General features: G+C 47.5%; 1 protein-coding gene across 1 annotated transcript in view; it reads left to right on the top strand.

Moving 5' to 3' along the window:
* Window positions 1–24,670, top strand: part of DOCK2 (dedicator of cytokinesis 2) — a 364,075-nt gene that overhangs the window by 129,796 nt on the left and 209,609 nt on the right. The window contains exon 26 of the mRNA XM_036240222.1: window positions 2,017–2,165. Within this exon, the coding sequence (XP_036096115.1) occupies window positions 2,017–2,165 (149 nt within the window). The remainder of the gene's footprint in view (window positions 1–2,016; window positions 2,166–24,670) is intronic.

Raw genomic sequence — 24,670 nt, 5'->3', positions numbered from 1 at the left:
GAGACTTGGCACAGAAGACGGAGGGGTTGGTGGGGCAGGGTGAGCACAACCTCGCGGTGGAGTGGTGTTGGGGAGCGCGAGGGGGATCTGAGCTGCCTGGTCGGCTGTGTGGCGGGGTGTCTTCACCCTGAGAGCGAGCGAAGGAGCGGAGCCGACCTGCGGAAGGCGGGGACGTCCGGGTGGTTCTCAGGAGGGTCTGCCTCTGAGCCCTGTTCGTGGCCGTGGCCACAGATGCATTTTTATTACTTTTTAATTTTATTTATTTACTCTTCAATCCTTACCCAAGGATATTTTTCTGTTTATCTTCAGATAGAGTGGGAGGGAGGGGGAGAGAAGGAGAGAGACAGAAACATCGACATGAGAGAGAGACATCAATGGTTGCCTCCCCCACAACCCGGACCAGGGCCGGGGACGAACTGCAACCGAGGTACATGCCCTTGACTGGAATCGAACCCACGACTCTTTGGTTGACGGGCTGACGCTCTGACTGCTGAGCCAAACCGGCCAGGGCCACAGATACATTTTCAGTCTGCTGCACCTCAACGTGGTTTTCCAGAGCAGACCAAGGATCTTTGTTTTGTTCTTTCTGTGGGGCTCACGTTGGGGAGAAGGAGGCGAGGAACAGGAACATCTTATTTGTAGTGTCCCTGGGTCATGAAATGATTGCGAAAGCATATTACATCTCAGGGTCGCCGTGCAGCCAGGCAGCAGCACCTTCTGCCACAGGGCGACACTTCCTCGAGGAAGGGGCACACCAGAGCCCAGAAACACGGCATTTTCCTCTCGGCAGCCACTTGGACAAAAGAATACTCTTTTCTATGACAACACAGAGTTGCATAGCTCTGCAGGTTCCTCAGTGCCTGGTCTGGATCACGATTCGGACTTGTCACTGGATGGCAGCTCTCCCAGCCTTTGCCGGGCACTGGGTCCCCAGGCTGGGCTTGTGGCCTCTCGCCCCATGGCCTCTGCCACAGAGGCTGATCAAAGGCTGCAGTCTGCAGTGTTTATCTTGTACATCATTTGGGTTTGTTTGCTTGACCGTCAAGCCATAATTTAGAGATGCTGCTTCCTGAAGCCTTACAGACTAATATAATTTCACAGCCCCAATTACAAATGAGAGAAATTATTTCATCTCAAAACAGAGGAGCCAGACGTTTCTGAGAAATCATGGTTAACAAGAAGACAAAAGTACTTCCTGAAAAACAGGCCACGTTATTAATGTTAAAATCTTGCTGACTCTCAGCACCAGGAGGCTTTGTCTCATGGGGATGCACGTTTGGAAACTGGAAAGCAGGTGACTTTCAGATCGACGAGCCACCCCTTCTGCTGGGGCCTGGTCTGCAGCTCCCACAACCACCGCGGCTTGTAAACAATGTAAACATGTCCACTGTCTTTCCCTCTAACAAATGTATCCTTTCTCCTGCTACTTCTTCGGAACCTATATTTTATGGAATCATAGAGTATTTGATGGGGTTTAACCATCATTCAGTTCAACCCTCCATCTGACACTTTGAATGCCTCCTTATCATTCCTACCCATAGGCCGCTGCCTACTGCTTCAATACTTCTAGGATGGAGAGATCACTGTTAGACCTTTCCATGAGAATTTACTAATTTAGCTCGCTTGTAAGTAGAATTTAAAGTCTAATGACTTATCAAGGAGATCTCTGTTAATATCTAAAAATCTCCAAACTGGCTTTTTCTCTGGGATTCAGATCTTTGCAATAGAATCTAACTGAGAAATCACAACTAGAATACCAACCGAATGAACTTTAAAGGAAGAAAAGTCTGATCTCAATTATGCTGCAGCTCTGTTTTTCTGGCCAGTCCTAACAGGTGGAGGGAGGGACCAGAATCATGAATGATGTTCTGGGGAAATCGTAGCCTCCTCTTTAACATCTAGATTTTTACAAGGAGAATGTATTCATGCATTACTTAATGAAAAGTTGTCTAAAAATCAGAATGAAAAGACAGCTAAACAATGACGCTCAAGTGCTCTGAACTGCCTTCATTCCAGAATGCCGGGACATCCTGCTTCCTGTGATCACCAAGGAGCTGAAGGAGCTGCTGGAGCAGAAAGACGACCTGATGCACCAGGTCCAGGAGAAGAAGTACTGCGTCGAACTGCTCAACAGCATTCTGGAGGTGCTCAGCGGTCAGGATGCGGTGAGTCTCGCGGTGATGGAGATGTCCTGGGTGCAGGCTAGGGCCCTGTTGATGGAGCTGTCCAATATTGACGCTGATGAATGGCAACTGAAGTCTAGAGTCCAACGTCAATGGCTTGCTCAGCGGGCCTACTGTTCTAGTGACTCACCCCTGTGGCTGTGAAAGGTGTTCTGGGGACTAGAGTGGAGTGTGCAGCATTCTGCCGGCATATTTCTTGCTGGACGGTGCTTCTTGGGGTGTAGGCATGATATACTGCAGGCTTTTCAGATGACTCGTCCATGCCTAAAGCCTGCTTTGCCTGCATGGCCAAAAGAAAACCCTCTTATCGCTTTCCTAGCTGATTTAATTCGGTTGTCTCTCTTGTTATCTCATGCAATAGTGAAATGGTTAAGACTCATTCTGGGTGAGCAGAATGCTCAGACGTTATGTCCAGGAGATATCTGCCCTAGATGGGCTGGTTTCAGAGGACAGGGTAGAACCAAACAACTGACCCGTCTTTTCTAAGTATTTGTGTGAGCATTCCCCTCACATCCCCCAGAAAATCCTCAGAGAAAAGCTTTCTGAATGAATTGTATCTGTGATTGACTATAATTACAAAACTCTGCAGAACAATATTCCTTCACTGCTCATATCCCACCGTCAACCATTATTATCGATTTCTTTGCGTGTCTCTCTTCTACATTGTCCTTTCCATTCTTACCATCCTAATTAAGCTTCTTATCTCATTACTAGGAAAATGTAGTAGCTTGCTTGCTTCATTCATTCATTCATTCATTCACTTATTTGTGCATATAATGCACCAGGTGTATGCTACACATTCGGGACACAAAGGCATGGTCTCTCAAGAAAATCTTAATAGATATTAAAATAAACAATTGCAATATAATATAATGACTGAAATCTAGATGCATACAGGAGTACTGGAGCTACAAAGACATTGAGAGAGAGAGAGAGAGAGAAAGAGAGAGAGAAAGCATTTTTGTCAAGGAAGCTTTCACAAAGGAAGTGAAGCTTCAGCTGGGTGTTCAAGAGTAAATAATTAATGATCACAGCTGCTCCTTTATTTGTTGTTTTCTGGGCACTGTGCTGAATGCAATCCATGCCTTTGTTCTGCTCACCCTAATCAGTGCTAAGGATTATTATTATTCCCATTTTACAGATGAAATGCCTGAAATTCATAAGCTTAATGTTCAACCTCAGACAGCAAATAAATTGCATGGTCAAAATTCAAACCCAGGTTGGTCAGACTCCAAAGTCTGCATAATCATAGGCATTGGGGATACAAAAGCTTGGCTTTTCCATCTTGTTTTCTTTCTATTCTCACCCTTTTTCTTGGGGAGAGGGAGTATAGTACCCCAAAACTTGGCTACTCAAGAGTCACTCTGTGATGATATGATAATGGTGGTGTTTTCATTCATACACCCATGAGCTGGTTGGTGAACTGGTTCTAGTCTTTGCTATTTGATCTTTAAAAAGCTTTCTAAGGGAGAGTTTGGTCTTACTCTCAAGAGTGTAGGGACATGAAGGTTGGTCCATCATTTCTCCAGAAACACTCTACAGAATGTTACCTCTTCCTGTTGAAAGAATTTACAAACGTTCCTTACATTTCGGTAATGCTCAGATCCCTTTTCCTGGGGGAGAAAACCTGGATCCCTGGGACTATACCAGTGGGCCTCAGTGTGAGGAACACACTTTTAATGGGCTGCCAGCTTCCTGATTTGGGTAGAATGGCCCCAGCTCACAGTTCATTCATTTAGCAGTGATGCTGAGACTCCACCCATCCCATGGGAGTGGCCCCCTAGAGTTTTATTCTGATAGGTTGTCATCAATTTGCATATTGGGTAACACCAAACCCCAGTGAGAAGAGGCTGCTGTCTCATATGCCCTGGGTACTGGAGGCTTCAATGCAGAAAAGTGGGTGGGAGGCTCTGAGCTCCCCTTGGGGGATTGTGGCATCTGGACCTGAGGTGTGTGGGAGGCATGGTGTCACCCTCCGCTGCCTTTGAGTGCACTGCCTGTATGAAGACTTCTGACTGTGGGGACTGGCCCCCACCTTTCCCCAGGAGGAGCGGCTGTCTTTGCTGGATGAGTTATTAAATACTATTATCACCATTAGGTTTGGAACAAGATTCAGATGCTTTTAGAGCTCCACGTCTAATCTCTCCAGCTCTTCAAGATGGAAATTTTTCCACTTCTCAAAAGCTTTTTCTCTGATGGAGGTTCATTCATAGCCTTTATTACTTTGAATGAAATTGAAAATCAGAAACCCCAAGTATCTAAAGTAAATCTCTCTTGCTCTTTAGTCCATAGTGCCTCTCAACTCTGGCCGCACATTTACATCACCCAAGTCACTTTTCAAAAGCAGCGATGCCTCCGCTGCCATCCTAGCAATTCTGATTTAATTGGCCTGGGGTTGGCAAGGGCATCTCCATGACAAGTTTACCAGGTGATGATGACAGGCAGCCAGGGCGGAGGTCCACAGCTCTGGCGCAGATGGTCTGAAACTTGAGCATGAATCTGAGTGACTTGGAGGAGCTATTAAAACAGGTTTCTGATCATTAAGTTTGAAGGATGGGCCTGATCATTTACTTTTCTAACGAGTTCCCAGGTGATGGGGATGCTGCTGGTCCAGGGACCACACTTTAAGAACCACTGCTCTAATATGACCTAATTTTTTTTTGTTTGTTTCACCGTCAGTATTCCCTGGAAATAGAACAGTTGGGCTCATCCCCAGTCCTTTACCTTCCTAATTGAAGAGCCCTTTCCAGTCTATAAAACCCAGCATCTTCCAATATGGCATTTAATAAACCGTAAAATGACAAAACCTTCAAGCCCATTCATTTGTACTCATAAATTCATTTCCATGTGGCAGCGGGGACGTGGCCTGTGCAAGGATCTGACTTTGTATATCCAGACCATTGGATGTGCTGTTTGGTTTCTACAGGCACCAACTTCTCCAAATTGGAAGTTAGGAAGAAAAATAAAAAAGGCTCCCAGGGTGAATGTCCTGGATACTTTGCCTGCTTGTTAAAAGCCTCTCCGCTGGTAACAGCATAGCCGTCCATTTATACTGGCTCTTTGGGGGCGCCAGGGAACAGCCCATTGCCCTACCCCAAGCACAGACGGTGTCTACCTCCCAGAACCATTGCCCGGGGCAGAACCGCGTGCAGAAGTTTCTCAATTATAGTGCAGGATGCCAAGCTTCCTTGGGGGGGGGGGCATTGTGTGTTTGGGAGAGGGAAGAGAATGCTTGTCTTCAATAGGTTGTCACTGTTCTGGTAATTACCCCCCAGCTCAGCAGACCTGGCATGAGGAAGCTATGTTTTCCCGTTATAACCTTCTCCATTGTAACCCTGGGTGGTGTATGACTCAGGGCAGATGTCCGCCCTAGCCTGGATGTTGGTATTGTTTTAACGGTAGTGTCAAATTTCCTCACCCAGCTTGCTTGGGTTGCACTGAGCATATGAAACAGACAGGCTAGGTGAAGGATGAAGGTCACCTCCTGCCTCTATTAGCTCCCCCACCTCCACCACCGGGGGCCAAGTGTGGTTGTCAACTTAGGGTACTTTGAAAGGCAGTTTCACACGGGTGTCGTCCTGTGTGTGCCGTCTGCTGAGTCACTCATAAGATTTCATTTTGCGCCAGACCAGGAGGGAATTGGTTATTTCCCTCTTAAAACAGGCTTTTCGTTTTGGGGTTTTATTCCTCTGACGGAAGGAGAGTCACTGTTTGTACCCTGCTTACCAATCACAAAGCGGATTCTGAAGACGATGTGGCGTTGGTTGTGTCTGCATCACGGATATAGAGAAAGCACAGAATCAGCTTTTTTTTTTTTTTTTGGTATGTGCCCCTAGTGGGAACCGAACCCGGGACTCTTTGGTCCACAGGCCGAGGCTCCAACCACTGAGCCAAACCGGCCAGGGCCAGAATCAGCTTTTTAAAACATGAGCTTTGCCCTGGCTGGTTTGGCTCAGCAGTTGTTAGAGCATCAACCCTCAGACCGAAGGGTCTTGGGTTCAATTCCCGGTCAAGGGCATGTACCTGGGTTGCAAGTTCTATCCCTAGACCTGGTCAGGGTCGTGCAGAAGGCAACCAGTTGATGAGTCTCCCTCACATTGATGTTTCTCTCTTTGTCTCCCTCCCTTTCTCCCTTCCATTCTATCTAAAAATCAATGGAAAAATCCTCAAGTGAGGATTAAAAACAGCAGAAAAAGAACTCTTGGAGCCCACTGACTAAGCCCGAGGGTTTTACCGAGGCCCTCCTTCAGTCAGGCTGGCTTGCGGTTTTGATACTGGGACTCGGCTTAGACTCTGGTAGAGAGGGCTGCTGCTCGTGCATTTTCTCTTGCTTGGGATGTCCTCCCCAGCCCCCGCTTTCTGTGCAAGTGACATGCCGAACTCCTTTGGGGGTCAGCTCCGATCATGCTCCCTTTCCGAAGTCTTGTCCGCTGCATGTCCTGGTCTTCAGACTGATGCTGCGGCGCGGACTGCTCTGCTCGACTCCCCCGCGTGCCCCCTGCCAGGCGCCGAGCCGGAAGCGCAGAGAGCAGGCCTCACCTCCCAGCTCCTCAGAGCTCGCACCTCAGTCCGCCTCTTACCAATTCCCCCCGTGCTGTCCATCGGCCTGCTCCCCTGCAATGCTTCCCATCCTCGCATGCACTTCCCCGTCACGAGTGGGCCCTGTGCACACTGCTGGCATGGACGGATCGCATCACCCCCTCCCCGCCCACCTGAATCCCGCCTCGGCTCAGAAGTCAGATGAAATGTCACCCTCCCCAGGAAGCCCCCTCCAGCCCCCTTAGCCCCCTCTCTGGCGGTCCCAGGAGCAGCTGATGCCTGTTCGGCGCAGCACCTGTGTGTCATCCTCTGTGGACTTACCGGCCTGTGGAACCAGGAGTGCCCTGCAGCTCTGCCCTCTCCTACCCCTCCCCGCTAGATGGCAGGTGCACACACCTGTCTGTTGAAGGAATGAATAAATGAATAAATATGATTTGCCCAAATAATGGCAGGGCCTGATTTCTCCCTTGGGTTTTCTGCTCTGAGTCTGAGGGGTTATGATATATATGTTTTTTCCTCCTTTGCCTTTGTTGGATGTCAGATACAGGGTTTGAATTAACCACACTCAGTTTACGACATGTTATCCTCATTGGTCTGTACAAGGCCCTCCCTCATTTCCTGTGTGTGTGTGTTTCTATCCTTGCATCCCTTTCTCCTGCTCCCGTTCCTCTGTCTCCCCACCTGCGATGGGCGGTCTGTCAATAGGTTAGATATGCATGTCTGATGTTTGATGCATGTATGTTTTAACCCGCAAGCACACACACTCACACTCCCGGGCGTGCCCCGCCCTTAAAGAGAACCAGGTGTTGACAGCAAAAGGGCACTAGCCTCGTCCGCTGTGGTGGGTCCCACAGGTGGGGAGGGAGGGACTGCAGCGTGCACAGGGAGTGGTCCGACTGGAAGGTGTTCTCGGTCCACCGCTGCCCTGACCTGTCACGTGTGAAGGAAGCAGGCTCCGCAGCCCTGTGCTTGGGTGCTCTCTGACGTGCAGCCCCACGGCCACCCTGCGTTCTGTGCTCTCCCACAATCCTCGGCAGCTTGCCCGATGCAGGGTAAGGGAGCCTGAGCCTCCCCTTGGCATTACCGTTTAATTCCCGGGAATCAATACCACCGTGCAAAAGCAGCAGGTTTTATTCTGTCTGCTCCCTCATACCTCAAATGAAAGGCAGGGAGATAGGCTTGCTGAAACTCTTTGTCTGTGGTGCATTCCAAGCAGAGAGCCGCTAATTAATCCCCCAACTTGAAGTTGAAATAGATCAATCCCTCTGGCTGTATCCAAGGCCATTTTCTTTATACCCCTTGCTCGTCCTCTGCTTCCATGACATGCAATGTGCCTTTGCTAGGCCAATGGAATGACATTATGAGGTCACGGACGGTGACATGCGATACAGTTTCTTTCCCAGCACCTTCCAGCTTACGAAACCTTTCCTCATAAATCATAATCGTTTGTTTCTGGCCACCAGTGGCAAGGTAGGTTTTATTATCCCCATTTTATGAGTGGGGAAGCGGGGCCTCGGAGTGAGGCCGAGGGGCCCTCCTAACTGAGGTCAGAGAGTTAGAGGCAAAGCCGAGAGGGACTCAGCCCCTCCAAAGTCCACGACCTCTGGAACACCAGTGCCTCCCAGCACTGTGCATTTGCACTTTCCCAGCATCGCCCCCTGGTGGGGGACGCGCAGCGTTGGAGTCGGGCTCCATTCTCGGGCTCGCCCCACCGGCACCTGGGGCCTGTCCCGCCCTGTGCTAACCGCTGCTGCTGGAGGGATGAGCAGGCCAGGTCCTTCCCACACTCACGGGAGTGGGCTCTTGTGGGATCTTCAGAAACGGAATTTTCTAAGACTCCCATGAGGGCACAGGCGATTTTTATCCGTGCGGTTATATTTCTGGAGTTGTCACGTCCCAGTTCCCTTAACCCAGTCGTGGAAGAGGGGGGTTTGTGATTTTTTTAAGACCAGAAATAGGGCCAGAGTGTAGAGTTTCTGGGCCCTGATTCAGCTGGGTCCAGATCAGGATCAGTCTAAATTCAGCCCATTAGTCCTCTGTGTGGAGCCCACATGGCTGTGGCCACGTGAGGAATGCGGGGCCCGGGAGCCCAAATACTGGGAGGCCAGCGCAGCAGAGAGGGGGAGCGAGACACAGACAGAGACGGACCAGAGCACTTTCCTCTGTCTGAGCCTGAATATTCAGGTTTCTCTAGCTTGGCTGGCAGTGGCCACGCCTATTCTGGCCATGACTGGCTTCCAGGTGTGTCAGACAGGGAGACACCTTCCACATCACTCAGACCTCACCGGGCATGCGTCCAAACCACCTCTGTCCAGTCCCTTCCCCTGCTGACTGGCAGGGAACAGACCTGGAGTGCTAAGCTGTAGCTTTCTGACAAATGCTGTGTAAACGGCATGACGATACCATCCAGTCTCCCCTTCACTCCCTTCCTGTTAAATTACAACCAGATTATTGATTACACCTTGGGGTGATGGTGGCGAGCAGAGAAGGAACACATCCTGGTTCTGCTTCTTCCTCGCTGGGGAACCGTGGGAAGTCATGCAATCTCCTGTGAAACAGGGACAGTATTCCCCCAGGTGGTCAGGGTTGCAGTGAACAGGAACCCCTGTGCAACAGGCAGCCTGTACCTGGCCTAGTCCATGCTCAGTACGCACGGCTTTCCTCCTTCCTGTTCCTCCCTCCTGGCCTCCTTCCACCGTTCCAGGCTGCCTCTAAGACACCCTGTCCCTCTTCTAAGAGCAGCGAAGGGCTAAGTGGCCTCTTGGGGGGATGGCAAGCAGGCCCTGCCCTGTCCCACTGCAGGCGGCCCTCCGGCCAGCCTGGCGCCGGGGCTCGGAGGAGGCTTTCGGGAGCAGAGGGCTGCCGCGGGGGCAGAGGGCACGTGCTCTGGGAGCTCCTGGAGAAGGGGCCTTCCTGCCTTTTCAGGGGCTCCTCGGGGTGCCAGGACTTCAGGGCGCCGGATCATCACTGCAGGGTGGTGTGCCACACCAGCTCATGAGAACCAAGTGTTACCTCCTGGGAATTTTGTGAGTGGTTTGTTAAATAACTACCATTTAAAAAAAAATTCATATAAATATCTATAATTAAATGAATTAAGTTAAAACCAGAGGTAACAAATAGATACTCAAAATGCCTCACGTGCTAATTGTCTCACTACGGTTTATTCCTCCACCTATTGTGTGTGTGGTGGGAATGCTACTCAATGCTCTGCGGCCCCGTCTTCTCAAGTCCGTGTTCAGTGACACTGCATCAAACCTCAGGAGGTTTGATGAAATCAACCCTCAGGAGGACTCATGCACAGAATTGGCAAACACTGTGCATCCAGACCTTTAATTTTTTCTTCCCAGAGAGCCAACTGGTAAACATTTGCTGACACATCACTGCCTGGGACTCAAAGGAATTGCAAAAAACCCCACAAAACCAAGAAAAAGGCCGGGAGGGCTGCCTGTGCACTTGTCCTCTCCCCAGTGGCGCCGGGTCTGCCGGGGTCTAAAGGTTCTCCTGGGACTGGGCAAAGGGAAGATGCTCCAGGGACATAGCACTTTCTCAGACAGATTAAGCATCCATCCTGGAGCAGAGATACAGAAATGTGTTTCAGCTGCCGTGACGGTTCTTGCTGACTGGCACTGGCTTCTTCCCTAGCAGGGTTGAGGATGCTGGTCTTCACATGGGCCTGTGAGACAGAGCCCTGATTCCTGCACAACTGAGGGGTGGGGGGACTCGGGGGCTGTGGGTTTGCTCTGCCTAAACCAGATGTCTAATCCACACAGCCGTGGGAAAGGCTCATTTCACAGGGACATTATCATCTTTCCCTGCTATATGTTTTGGCCTTTTGGGCTTAAATAGGTTTTAAAGGTGATTAAAAATTAATTTTGATTGCGCAAACACCACAGTAATCATGGTTACAAGGAAGAACCATCAATGAATACCAAACTTGTTGGGCAAAAATACAATGAGAAACAGAACATTTGCATAGTCTCAAAGTACCTTCCCAAAGTACTCATTATTAATGACACAAGAAAAGACAGTAACTTCACAGTGGGGACACCTGACATGTACCACTTTAAGTGATGAAAGCGAGCATCCCCAAGAAGGACACAAATTAGCACCCGAAGATATTTTCCATTAATTTTTTTAGATACAGTAGAAGGAGGGGGAGAGAGAGAGAGAAAGAGAAAGAAACTTTGATGTGAGAGAGACACATCAATTAGTTGCCTCCCGCACAACCCCAACTAGGGCCAGGGATTGAACCTGCAACCTAGGTATGTGCCCTTGACTGAGAATCAAACTTGTGACCCTTCGGTCCACAAGCCAATGCTCTAACCACTGAGCAAAACTGGCCAGGGCAGCATCCTGTGCCTCTTGATAAGATGTACTGAGAAACACACAGTACCACTTGTGGGGAATCCTGCCAAAAATGCACAACTTGAATCTCATCGTTAGCATGCCACAAACCCCAGCTGAGAGATATTCTACAAAATGACAGACTAGTAATCTTCAAACGGTAAGAGTGAAAGACGAGGAAAGACCAAGGTCCCATCATATATTGGAGGGGACTTGGGAACCATGACGACTAAATTCAGTGTAGGATCCCGAATTGGATCAGGGACCAGGAAACGGATGCTAGGCTGATTAGAATAAGGTGTGTGTTTCGTTAGCAGTGTTGTACCATTGTGAACTCCCTGGTTTCATCACATTGTGCTCTGGTTATGTTAACATTAAGGGAAGTGGATGAAGGGTACATAGGTACTTTCTCTACTATTTTTCCTTTTTTTCTGTAAGTCTAACATTTCAAAATAAAAAAAAAAACTTTGAAGATTGTTTTTGAAGTGTGTAGGGATGATTGTTCACTTACAGAGAATGCATTTTGAGGATGAGCAATTTCCTCAAAGTCCGCCTGTTCCGGCGCAAAGGGATGAGGATAGATGAGGGTTTTTCTCTGCTTTTTCAGTTAAAAGTACAAAACCCACTGACAAATGACTAGCCTGACTAGAGGATTCTACACTATTAACTGCTCCAACCTATCAGGAGGTGACCATAACCTACCAAATGAGAAATCAGGCCATTACCCGACTAAAACGTTAGGGTGCACTAACCCAGGAGTAGGCTGTAGGGGCTGGGAATGGGGAGGAGCTTGTCCTGACCACAAGGACCTAGAGGGCGACAGCATTTCACTAGGGCTAGTTGACAGTCCTGTCCATCTGGTAATTCCTAGGCCAATTTTGGGGGCTTGAATGTCACCTGATCTTTGCTTGGAAGGCTTGGGAAGTGGGGGTTTGGCATATCTTCCCAGATGGTCCTTGGGTCATTTATTCTCAGGAGACCCACCTGGAAAATTACAAGACAGCTTTTGTTGATGGTTGACTAGAACTCCCCACCCCCAATCAAATTAATAACCTAGCATGTTCTGTTCCATCAGTACCAATTAGAAATACTTCTTGAGGTATATTCTTCAATATTTCTTTGAAGAATAAAGAAGTTTGCCTACAGCCAATCAATGGCAGCCTCTCCGCTCTTCCTCCATCCTCTATTCTAGACCCACCTTGACTGCCTCCCAGGGCCGGGACCAGCCTGAGGCTCACGAAACTTGCCTGGGGCTGGGGGTAAAGTACCGGGCCACCAAAAACGCAGTAATCAAGAAGAATAGTGTTTCCATGTAGTATGGTTTCAGTAACCGATAGTTGGATAGTTTGTTCATCATGTATCTTTTGGCATCGATTCTTTATTCTTGAAACTGTGGCATTACATTTGATTGGCCTCGATTACTGAGTTTCTTGACGCCTCTTAAATTCTGCCCCTGGGCCAGTGCCTCAGTCTCTCTCTGAAGTCCGGCTCCGTGTCGTGCCTTTCGCCAGTACCAGCCACCTGCAGCAACAAAAGTGAGCTCTGGCACGTGACCGAGCAAGCGCGGCAGCTGGCGGTGTGGGAAGGCACCTTTCTGTTCACCCTGGGGGTGCCGGGAAGGTTTCTCTCTGCAGGGAGTCCTTGCATAAAAGCCCGAGTTGAAAGGGACGGCCATTCGCATTGAACCTCCACGGGCCAGCCCCTTGCTTTCCAGAAAGCATCGCCAACATAACGTCTGAATTAAATCTCCCCTTCACAGTTGGGAGCGTGAGTTAAAAGCCGGCTCAGCAGCCGAAAAAATACAGCTCTGTTCGGTCCAGGTTACAGTTACTGAGGGAGCTATAACTTTGATGTGCCCAACTGGTCTCAATGTAAATCCTTAAAGTGAGGCGTGTTAAGCGAGAACGTAAGTGCAGTGTTCTTCAAGATGCCTTTGAGCCCCAGCTCTGTCTCTCGTGCCCCAGCTGCTGGATACAGTCAGGGGGCCACAGCCGGGGACTGCCCCAGAGAAGCTTCCAGAAAACAACCCCAGAGTTCTCGAACGGACATTTCCTCTGAGAGAGTTTAGATACAGTTTGCCTCAGAGAGAAACCATTGACTTGGCAGCACAGGCTAGAGAAGGAAATGTTTGATTTCATCCCAGATTCTCCAAGCAACACAACATGCTAAAGGTGTCTCTGGCTCTCTGACTAATACCTTGTCTTCTGCCTGGAATGCAAACTCGGCTTAGCTTTCCTCTCCCTCCACGTCTGCTGTGTGCTGGGGGGACCAGCCTCTCTCAGGCCTGCCGCACGTCACGCCCTCTCGTCCCTCCTCATTTACCCGTCCCTCCATCCGGGACGCATCCTTTTCGCCTGTCCTGAGGGCTTCCAATTAGTTGTTCGTAACCGGAACGTAGCCCACCGATCTATTTCGTTTCACTTGCCAAATTATTGAATAAGCCACTCCCATTACTTCCCGTTGTTTTCTAGTCACAGGTTTGGGGTCTCTGCCTCACCCCGTACGTATCTGAAGGGGGACTCCCGAGAGCCCAGCCAACTTTCCCTTCCATTAAGAAATCATCCCAGACTCTTTCTGCCCCGTCTCATCATTTTCTCTGCTGTGTTCTGGCAACTTTTGGTTTTGTCACAGTAATTAGTGCTTAATTATCTGCAGTTTTACGTTTGTTTTTTATCGTATCAGGCCTGTGTGGCGTATGTTGAAACAGGATCAGCACATTCTGTTGTTGTTGTTGTTGTTGTTGTTGTCATTTCTCTGTTCAACTAGGGCAATGTCTTTCCATCTCACAAAACATTATTTGAGCACCTGCTCCTTGCAGGCGCCATTCTGGGCGTTGGGAATGCAAAGGCAATGAAGACGAAATGCTCGTTCACTCAGAACTACCTCTGAGACCTTATTTCTCAGTGTTCCCCAACTCTGGTCCTTGCCCTCGATGGTCTATTCTTTTTCAGAGCCCACTTTGTGCTGTACCTTTCTCCGTGGGTAACACTCCTCCATTACCACCATGAATTCTCTCTGACTATCCAAATCATCGCTGTCTTTTGCAGCCTGGGCTGATCCCCTTATCTCTCACCCACCCAGCCCATATCACAGACATGTGTCCATCCATCCTCTTGGGATCTTGTCATAGCCTGTGGTTTACTGGACATGCTCTTCTATGGGTATCTAGTATCTGGTTTACAGACCCTCCAAGGATGGGGCTGATCCCGTCTTACGTCTGTGCTATACTCCTGCTCTGTCTGGGCATAGTGCTGAATTCTGAGCAGGTGCTCAATAATTAATCTTTGTGGTTTGATCCTCTCATCTTCAATTATTCTACTTTCTCAAATACATACTGACACTAATTTTACTTTTTATACTCAGCAGACCCTAATGAGAAAGGTAAATCTGTTGCTGTTGCATTAAACATCGTATACAAAGCAGGTACCAACTGGGAGTATTGTGGTGCTCCTCAAATTATGTCTACTCAATTTAGAATTCAGCGTTCATTTTACTACAGAAAAAATGCCACGCAATGATGGTGGTCAGCCTGCGTGAGCCTGGTTAACCCTGGGGCAGAGAGCCGAGGTCCACTTGTCCTGATTCCATGAATACTTGATGAACACTGTAGGTTCTTCACCTTCCCTGACACTCGTCACACCTGACTCACCTTCAGACGACCTGTTTTCTTGTCTAGACAATAAACCCCATGAATGCAAGAACTGCACCTCTCTTGTTCACTGCCATATCCAACGCAGCACCTGGCACAAAAAGTATCTGTTGACTTGCATTGAGTTAAATGGAAAGATTGGGCACTTTGGTGATACACTGACATGGATTCAAACTCCACCTGCACCACTGTGTGATGGTGGAGAAGTGGCATGGCCTCTCTGAGCCTCAGCTTACCTCTGCATAATATTTAGTTAGTCATGACTGTCATGTCGATACGTTATACATGTTTCTTCTTTCCTTCCCTCTTGCCCCAGTATAACCCCATAACACGTATTTGATTAATTAACGATGTCTGCTTTTCATGCTGTATTGGTTGAGGTGGTGGTGACGGGGAAGGTGATATTTGGTACTGAGAGCCTTTCAGCAGATTTAGAGAACATGTAACTTCTATTTCCAGCTCTTGTCCTGACAGTCTGTGTGATCTGAGGCAGGCACTGAAGGAGTAATGATGGGTTTTAGTTATTTTCAAGATTTTTTTTTTTAACTTAAGTATCACTCACTTCAGGTGAGTAACTATAAACCCTCAATGTTCTGGGGTGGCGCCAAAATTGAATTCAATTTTGTGTTTTATCTTGATTATTCATGCATACTTTATATTCTAATTCACGACAGATCCAGGTTTAAAAAATATTACTGTTATTTGCGAGTCATGCATTAATGAATACCTGCTGTAAATCAAACACGGTATAAAGCACCTTATACACAAAAGTCAATTAATTTTTACCATAATCCAGGGAATAAATTGTTATCATGCTCATGTTACTGATGAACACACTGAGGCTTACGGGTGTTTAAATAAATAGGTTTAGACGACACAGCAAATTAGTGGCAGAGCCAGAATTCCATCTGTTTAACTCTAACCCTTTCTTCTACACCTTCTCAAAGGATTTTATAAAAATAGAGGCTTATGCCATGTCAACTGGAAAATGCAGAATACGAATTGTCTGCATGCTGTCTAGGGACTTGCATGTGGAAGGACTCGAAGGAATCATAGATGAGTGAGGAGTCAGATATGTTGCAGGATCTGGAATTATGGGTATATTATTTGTTTTTAGTAGTGTTTGTGTAATAAAATATGAATTTTTTTAAAGAATGCTCTGCATAATCTAGAGGTATAATCTGAAAGGATAAAGAGATAGTTGATTCTGTTAGTACATTATATAGTATATTATAATTTATGCTATGCATTTTTGTAAGGGATCAGAAATGTAAAAATAAAAGAGAAGTTAGTATTTTTTATGTCCCCCTCTGGCTTGACAAGCATCACTGTGCTGTGGTAGGTAACAAAGCACAGGGATGCCTCAAAGAGTCGAGATGCACTAGGAATCACACGAGTAGTCCGAAAGCCACCTCTGTGGGTAGTGGCGAATTGTTTTCCTGTGAATAGAGCCCGTTTTCAGGGAACAAAAGGGATGTTTTCATATCTGGGAGCAAGGACTGGCATGATTCAGGGAAGGTTGGAGAGGAGTAGTTATAATCTTTCCAAATACCTCCCCACCCCCAACAGGAGAGTAATTATTTACCTGCTTGAATCCTATTCTGGAAGCCAAATTATGTCACTTTGTGTTCTTAACTGTAGGGTAAAAAAAGAAGAGAAGGCGATGGTACATATATGTAAAAGGGGGAAATATCGCCAGCATCTTTGTTTTTTTGAGAATAGATAACTTTGTGCATTTTAATTTTGCATCAGACCCTGAATTGAGAATTTGTAAAGTTAATTTAGGCAATGCTATTCACCCATCCATCTGTCTAACCATCCATCCATCCATCCATCCATCCATCCATCCATCCATCCATCCACAGACACATTCATTTCACATATTTGTTCGTGTTCTTAGTGCTTACTCTGTGTCAAGCAGATGCTACCCTTTGGACATTCAAAATGGAAAGATGTGGTCCCCTACTTCCAAGAAGTATGAGTAAAGTCTTGTGGAAACTCAAAAGAACCACCAACCCTGCCTAAGTTGACGTGGGGTTTAGAGTGATGAAGACAGAAAAGCCCTCCCAAAGGTGATGACTGGCCTGGAGCTTTGCTTTATTTTTGTTGTACTGCTGATTAGGAGATTGATAGGTGGCAGGGGAAAGGACATTTCAGACACAGGTGAAAGTCTGCCTTCAAAGACATTCTGGTTGCTTTCTGTGGGAAGGACGAGCGGATCAAGACTGGCTGGGTTAGCGCCTGGGAGAAACAAAACCTCACCAAGCCCGAAGGACTGAACTCCATCAATGAGCTCGCTGCAGTCCAAGGGGTGGTGAATCCTGCTTTGTGAAGACGCCGTGACTGTGGGAAGGTTATAAGCAGAATTCTGGGGAGCAGGTGGGAATCAGACAGCGTGAGCAGGGCGAGACTGACACGGGCTGAGGAAAAGGGCTTGGTAGGAAGAACATAAGGCTGAGTCAGGTTTTATTAGCTTATACTCTTGTTAAAGAAAAACACTCATATTAGAAAGCCCTACTTATTATTATAGCAAAGGGCACAGTAGGTGCACATCTCTTCCAGTTAATTCTGACTGTACCTTTCTCAGGACATCTTCCCAGGTCCCCCCAGTTGGGATCCTTGTCTCTGTTCTGTGATTCCGCAGCACGCTGCGATGCCACTGTGCGCCCCTTTCTTCCTGTGTGTTCTCGCCTCGTCACCGCTGCCAGCAGGGCCTGGCTCTCTCTGTCCCTGAATCCCCAGCCCTCAGAACAGCGCACGGCCCGCAGTGAAGATCCTACCGGGGCTGCATGTAGAATCACATGGAGAACATTTTACACATAACGTTGCCTGGGACGCAGCCCCAGAGATTTAGTCTGGGGCAGAACCTGGGCACGGGCATGCTTGTATATTTAGAAAGCCCCTAGATAACTAAAAATGCAGCCGTGGTTATGAACCACTGGAGCGGACGCTCAGAGAATGTGTCTAGAGATGCTGATTTATAATGAGCATTAGCCTGGTCATCTCATGTTTGGTAGGGCAGGGGTTTGCGGAGCAGCGGCCTGCTGCTTAGGCATCGGCACTGGCCCTGGGGGCACTAGGAATCTTCTAGACGCCGTGCGCTTGCCGGAGGGACGTTCATGCACGTCTAGGCATAACCCGGAGATCTGGTTCAAGGCGAACTGGTTATGTGACCAGCTAGGTCGGGTTCTCACCGTCTGGGGCTGAACATTCAGAGGAAAGACTTTCCTACTTGCTGCTGATTAGGGGAGGGCTAGAGCCGGGGGCTCAGAGTGGGGACACCGGGCATATTACAGAGACTGGGAAATAAACTGACCATATTCTTTCCATCCAGAAAGGTCGTCAGAAAACCATATGTCAAATTGGACAATTTGGAATAAATCAGAAAAACTAGTTCTCCCTCTCCCAAATTTACTCTGCATATATAGGTTGGTCAGAGAGAGAGAATTGGGGACAAGGGAGCCCATAACCTAAACTTTCAAAAAAAAAATAGAAAGAAAAGAGTAAGGTGGGGATGATAGTAAATATTAGACATGTGATAGGACTTTAAAAATATGTTGAAATCATCTTTACAAATAGGGAACCGTGGAGATAACCACACATGCTTTATCAACATTAAAGCAGAGACCCACGCAGTGTGGGGGTTCGGGGGGCATACTTTACAAGATGAGGGGCATGGCCCTCGTTCTAGGCGGCACTGATTCATTCTGTCAGCACAGGGAGAGGGGCGCACGCTCTCCATTCCTTGCTCTTTATAGAGATGAGTTTCTGGGGAGGGTTCGATCATATCCAGTCTGACCTGAAAAACAACACTGATGTCTGTGTAACTAAGCACGTAGATCGGAGGATACACATTCATTCCTCAGATTTATTGCTCTTTTCTGGCCAATTCTCTTGCATTTAAGATTGGCCTACTTTCTCCATCCCTTCCCAGCAGAGGAAACGAGGTTTGAGGGTAATATCTTAAAGCCTCCTGTTGGTGGTAATTTCTCTGAAGTTTGTGGTATAATTTATGCCTCAGCAGGCTTATCAGTGAGAACAGGCTCTGAATTGTGGCTGAGACACAGGATCCTGGGATGTTTCATGAGACCTGTCTCTGAACTTAGATTTGTACCTGCCTGACTTGGAAGGAATTTGTGGGGAAAGAGTCCATTAAAAAAAGAAAAAAATAGGACAATAGAGTTTTGTTATGGGGAGACCCTACTGAGGAATCTGGATCAGTCACCATTCAGTGTGCTGTCTGATGCCCATGTTCTTTCTCTGGAGGGTGGCTGGTGATTAGGAGTACTTGCACTGTGGGAATGAGGGTAGAAGAGTGTGTGTATTTTTTGTCCCTCTCTTCTCCTGTCTAAGAAGCCCTTGGTCATGTGAATGGGGTCCAGATGTTGCCAGGACATTTGAGGAGATCTATGCCCAGAAGTTTCTATAGTCTCCATTCTGATTCCATCCCTTCATCTCAGCATCTCTAGAGAACTAACCCAAAGTCAGAAAAAGACATCCTATCTGTGGAACTTGAACTATCAAGAAGCAGGTGGAGGTATCTTTGGGAAATCATTTGGGGTGCTGGAGTATCATGCTGATCCTTCGAGGTACCTCTTCTGCCTATGGCTGAAGCCATCCCGGGACTGGGGCTGCAGGTGGTTATAAAGTAGAGGGACAAAGTGGAAGGAAACAGAGAAGAAACACTAGCCTACCAGTGGAATGGGAGACAGAGGAGGGCAGTAGTGGAGGGATGGAGGACGGTCATTGAGAAGTTAGGCACAGAGGGCTGGAAGCCATCTTTTGAACGACTTTCTGGATAAATAGTAGCAATGGTTTTTCCCAGTGGGGAGTTTTTGCCCCCATTTCTTATAAGCCCATGTTTTAAAATATATTGTCTCCCAAACAAGCAGCATGTATTCAGTATGAAGTAATTTGTTTACACATTTTAAAAAGTAATAATATATAGGTACCGTGCCTAGTTTCCTGACCAGCAGCGTTAAACAGGGTGCCCACCTACTTCATTCTCATTTGACATTGTAATGAGCCCATGTGGTCATACTGAAGAGAAGTACACAGTTTCTGTTAAGCTCTATGAACTATTACAGATAGTGCATAGAGCCTCATTTCTGCAGTAGAAACCATATGGGAGCTCACTGCTGCTGGGCCATTTGGACATTCATCTCACTTGTCACAATTGGATATGCCAAACAGTACACAATTGATGTAAATAACTGTGCCCACAATGCATGCGCCCTGGATTCAAATCCAGCTCCATCACCTACGGTTCTGTGACTGTGGACAAGTCACACAGACCTCAGAGTGTCCTCATCTGTTGCATGGGGAGCAGCAGTATAGCAGATGGATGATTATTCCATGAGTTAAGCGAGATGGGTGGAAAGCATTTAGTATAGCATCTATATATATTAAGTGTTTAAAATATTGAATGGTAAAACTACTTAGAATGGATCTTATTTTACATCTTAAAGGAGGATAATACTTCTTCCCTGGGTTTTCCCCAGATGCACTGAGACAGTAAGTACAAGGCACACAGCCCATGGCCGGCACATACTAAGAATTCAGCAAGTGCTAGCCGTGTTTTTGCCCGTTTCTCCTTACACATCCCACAGACTCCTCCTGCTTTGAAGAACAAAACGCAAAAGTAGACACCTCGGAGGTACATCTCCTAAGTGGCTCCAGCCAGTCTCCATTCATCAGCATTAAGATGTTAGACTCACAGACCTTGGGAGGTATACTTTCTTCTGCTCTAGGCTGCAGGCCGGAGGTCCCAGTGTATTTTACTAAAAGCCCCACCAAGCAGCTTAGTAGGATCTGAACAAAAGAAACATTTGTCTCTAAGCACAATCGGATATTTTTTGTTGGAGGCAACAGTGTTGTTATGTTTCTTTCTTTCCTGGTTGCGTTAAGTAGATTTTTTTTTCACCTGCAAATGGCACTTACAAGCATTTGAAAAATGGAATAAAGCATTTAATCCTTTTGCCTTTAGTGAACCCATTTACTTTGTGATGCTCCTGTCAGTTGACAAAAGCACTCCATCTGGTGAGCACCAAGGGTCCATGGTCGCCCAGCACGGGCAGAAACTCCCTGACCACCCCCCACAGGGTCGCCCGCAGCCCAGCACCAGCCCTGGCGCGCAGCCATTGGGTCCCCTGTGAGTAGGGTGCCTCAGGTGTATTGACCCACTCTTTTTGTGTTTCTGTTCTTTTTTTTTCCAATTGGGAAATAGTTCTATATTTTTTATTATCATAAGTGATTATTGTGAAAATTTTCATGTATCCCTTTAACCTCACATCTCTCCCTCTTCCCCTTGCTCAGGGATTCCATTGTGAATGGTTTGCCACGCATTTTTCCAGATGTTTGGATGTAGAAAATCTTTTTCAAAAACATAAGTGGGATTATATTACCCATGGTGGCCTGTGGTCTCTTTTGGCTGAATCTATTAGGGATATCTTTTCAGATCAAGACATATCTGCCTTGTCCTATTCCATTGTGTGAGTAAGCTGTCATTTCTATAATAGGGCCCTGATATGGGGACATTTATCTTGCTTGCTGCATTTGGATATTATAAATAATACAATATGCTGTAAACAGCTGCACACGCAAATGTTTGCCTCGTTGTCTACTTTGGGCAAATTTGCAGAAAGATTTATCATCTATGAAGTGCTGCCCCTTCCATTCATGTCTGTGGCCCTAAAGCTTGGAGGCAGTGGCGGTCATACGCCTGCACCTGGGAGTCAGACAGGCCTGGGCTGGGACTCAGATCAGTGCTTACACACGGTGTGTGGCCCCAACCAGAGCCTCAGTTTTCTCATCTGCAAATCTGGGGTAATAGAACTATGTCCCTCATTTCATAGGTGCTTGCAGAATTCCTTAAAATACGCAAAGTGCTTAGAGGAGTACTTAGCATGGAGTAGGGGCTGAGAAGAGATCAGCTCTCAGCGTTGGAACTAGCTACAGATTCTCAAAACAATCCTGGTGTTGTGGGTGCCATTATGCCCAGTATACAGGTGAGGAAGCGGGGCTCAGAGAGGTAGGATTGGTCCTCCCAGGCAAGGCGCGTAGTTACTGGTAGCTCCGTAATCTCTATGTATTATTTCATAATAGTGAGAAATGTTGCAACGGAGGTTGTGGAGAGCCTAGCGCACCCCCCATCCGCGCCCCGGCACCATATCCACACTTTGTGTCATGGAAGGAGCATGGGCTTAGAACTGATCTTGGATTCAGGTCTGGCCGCCCATGAGTGGTCAATTCCTGGGCAAGTTACTCAGGCTCTCTCTGATTCTCCTCTTACACATCTGGGGCTTCGATGGGGTTTTTGAAAAATTGAATGAGATTATAGTTGTCAAGTCTATATGCATAGTTCCTAGCATATAGCATGACCTTGAAGTTGTTAGGTTACAGCAGTGTCAGGTGAGAGCCCCCATCTGCTGTTCCTTTCATTGTATTCTTCTACCGCTGGCGCGAACTCTCCCTCCCAGAGGTTAACTCATGGTGCACAGACACCCGGGACCACATGAAGGCATTGCCCACATCCTGCCTGGGACATCGGGGGGCTGCCTAGCGGGTCGGAGAGGTAGGGATGATGGGGTACAGCAAAGCCGCCGCTCATCTCCACTGACCCCCACTCTGCTCCTCCGAGTCCCCGCTGCCTCTGTTGCTCGCTTTACGCAGTGATCTGTCGTGCAGTCAAGTCAAGTCTTTCCGGACAGAAGCCAGTTCACACAGGAGAAAAGGAAACAGCCTTGGACCTGGAACTCGGGAGAAAATCCATGACCTCAAGGGGCCTAAGAAAGAGAGAGGGTGACTGCGTTAGATGGTAACTTTTGCTATGTGTTGAAAGTTGAGGTATTTTCTTTGTAGGCGAGTGTGGTGTGGTGCCTTCGGAATAAAAGTGAGGTTGAAAAGGCCTCTTCTCTGGGAGCGCAGAGATAGATGGTGGCTGCTCTGGGCGGCAGCAGGTTTCACGGTCAGAGTCTGCGTTGTTTCTCTTTTCTTAGAGAGAAAAGGCCTTTGGATTAAACTCTGTAGCTGCGACCTTGTGGTCTTCATCTTGGTACTAAAAAGGCCTAAGGACAAAGCAGGCGGAGCGGCCGGGGTTGTCCTGGGCATGGACACAAGAACTGAGGCTGCCCGGGTGCGGGGTGGAGGCAGCAGTCGGCCGGGCACTGCCCAGCAGAGCGTCTTTCATTCGAGCTCTGTCGCTGGTCACGTGGCCTTGGGCACACCCCCTTTGCAAAGCTGACATTTGCTTTCTGTAAAGTTAGGGTTACCCTAGAACTCTTCAAAAACTGACATTGGAGTGTTGGCGAGGGTGTGGAGAAAAGGGGACTCTAATACACTGCTGGTGGGAATGCAGACTGGTGCAGCCGCTATGGAAAACAATATGGTGCTACCTCAAAAAATTAAAAATTGAACTTCCATTTGACCCAGTGATCCCACTCCTGGGAATATACCCTAAGAAGCCTGAAACACCAATCAGGAAGAATATATGTACCCCCATGTTCATAGCAGCACTATTTACAATAGCTAAGATCTGGAAACAGCCCAAGTGTCCACCAGTAGACGAATGGATCAAAAAGCTGTGGTACATATACACCATGGAGTACTATGCGGCGGTAAGAAAGAAAGATCTCTTATCCTTTGAGACGACATGGAGGGACCTGGAAAGTATTATCCTAAGTGAAAGAAGCCAAGCAGAAAAAGACAAATACCACATGATCTCACTTATATACGGAATATAATGAACATAACAGTCTGAGGAATACAGTAGACCCAGACACATGGAAGTAGGGCACAGACTGACATCCCTCAGAAGAGGGGATGGGGGTGGGGGGGTGGGAAGAGATAAACCACAGAACTTATATGCATGTATGCATGACCAATGGACATGGACAACTAAGCCGGGGACAGGGTGGAGGGGGGGTGGGGTGGGGGGTGCCAATGGGGTAAAAAGGTAAAATATCTGTAACAAAAAAATAAATAAAAATTCATAAAAAACAAAAACAAAAACAAAACAAAAACAAAAAACAAAAAACAAAACTGACATTGGCATAGCGCGGTCACCTTATTGTCATTTAACATTGTCGCATGTACTTTTGACATAATTCAGTGAGCTCACTTATAAACATTTAAACATGAAAATTCAGGGTAGAAATCCCTGTAAAGATAATAGGTGAAACATAGTCACCTATTTTGTTCCCTCTGGGAAACGTACCAAAAAAAAAAAAAAACAAGAAACACAGTAGCGAGAGTTTTGTAAAAGGAAGGTAGATCTCCTATGGAAAAGTACTAAATGATTTGGCAGACCCAAGAAGAGTGATTCATAAGCCAGCAACGGGGGGGAGCTGACATCTCATCTAAAGCAATAGTTTCCCCAGAGTTACAGGAAATGGCAGCAGAGCCCCCCCGAGGGGGGTAAAGGAGAGGAGCTCAAACAAGGAGGATCAGTTGCAAGGCTGGGTAAGAAGCAGCCTGTCTGTGCAGCTGAGTCACCGGAGGTTTATCCTACAAAGAGGATGCAACATAGGGCGTCTGGACTGGGAGACATCAGGCGCGGTTGAGGCCAGCGATACCATACTCAAAACAAGGTTTCAGTCAAAGCGTGCCTCTCAGAAGCTGAAGCCTCTGGCATTTTCCTCCCACTCAGCTCCCGGATTACTGGCAGCCAGACTCCAAGCCTTCAGGCAAGAGATCAGAGAATTCTTGTCTGTGGAATCCAACCAGCCCAGGAAGAAAGACTGGTAAATATGGGTATTTGAGTCTCTCCAGCCAACTGACCCGACCAGATCACCCTGCCGAGAAGCTCACAGACCGCAGGCTCTGCTCACAGGCTGGGGTCGGTAACCAGCCTGCCAGGGGCACTCGCACTGAACTGCGAATACACCACCACGGGCTACAGAAACCCGAGCGGAAGGCCCACCCTGACGCAGAGTGCGAGACGACAGACAGAAGACCA

Source organism: Molossus molossus, unplaced genomic scaffold, assembly GCF_014108415.1.
Source record: "Molossus molossus isolate mMolMol1 unplaced genomic scaffold, mMolMol1.p scaffold_m16_p_4, whole genome shotgun sequence".
Classification (NCBI taxonomy): Eukaryota; Metazoa; Chordata; class Mammalia; order Chiroptera; family Molossidae; genus Molossus; species Molossus molossus.
The sequence above is the reverse complement of the archived record's forward strand: the minus strand, read 5'-3'. Positions and strand labels throughout refer to the sequence as shown.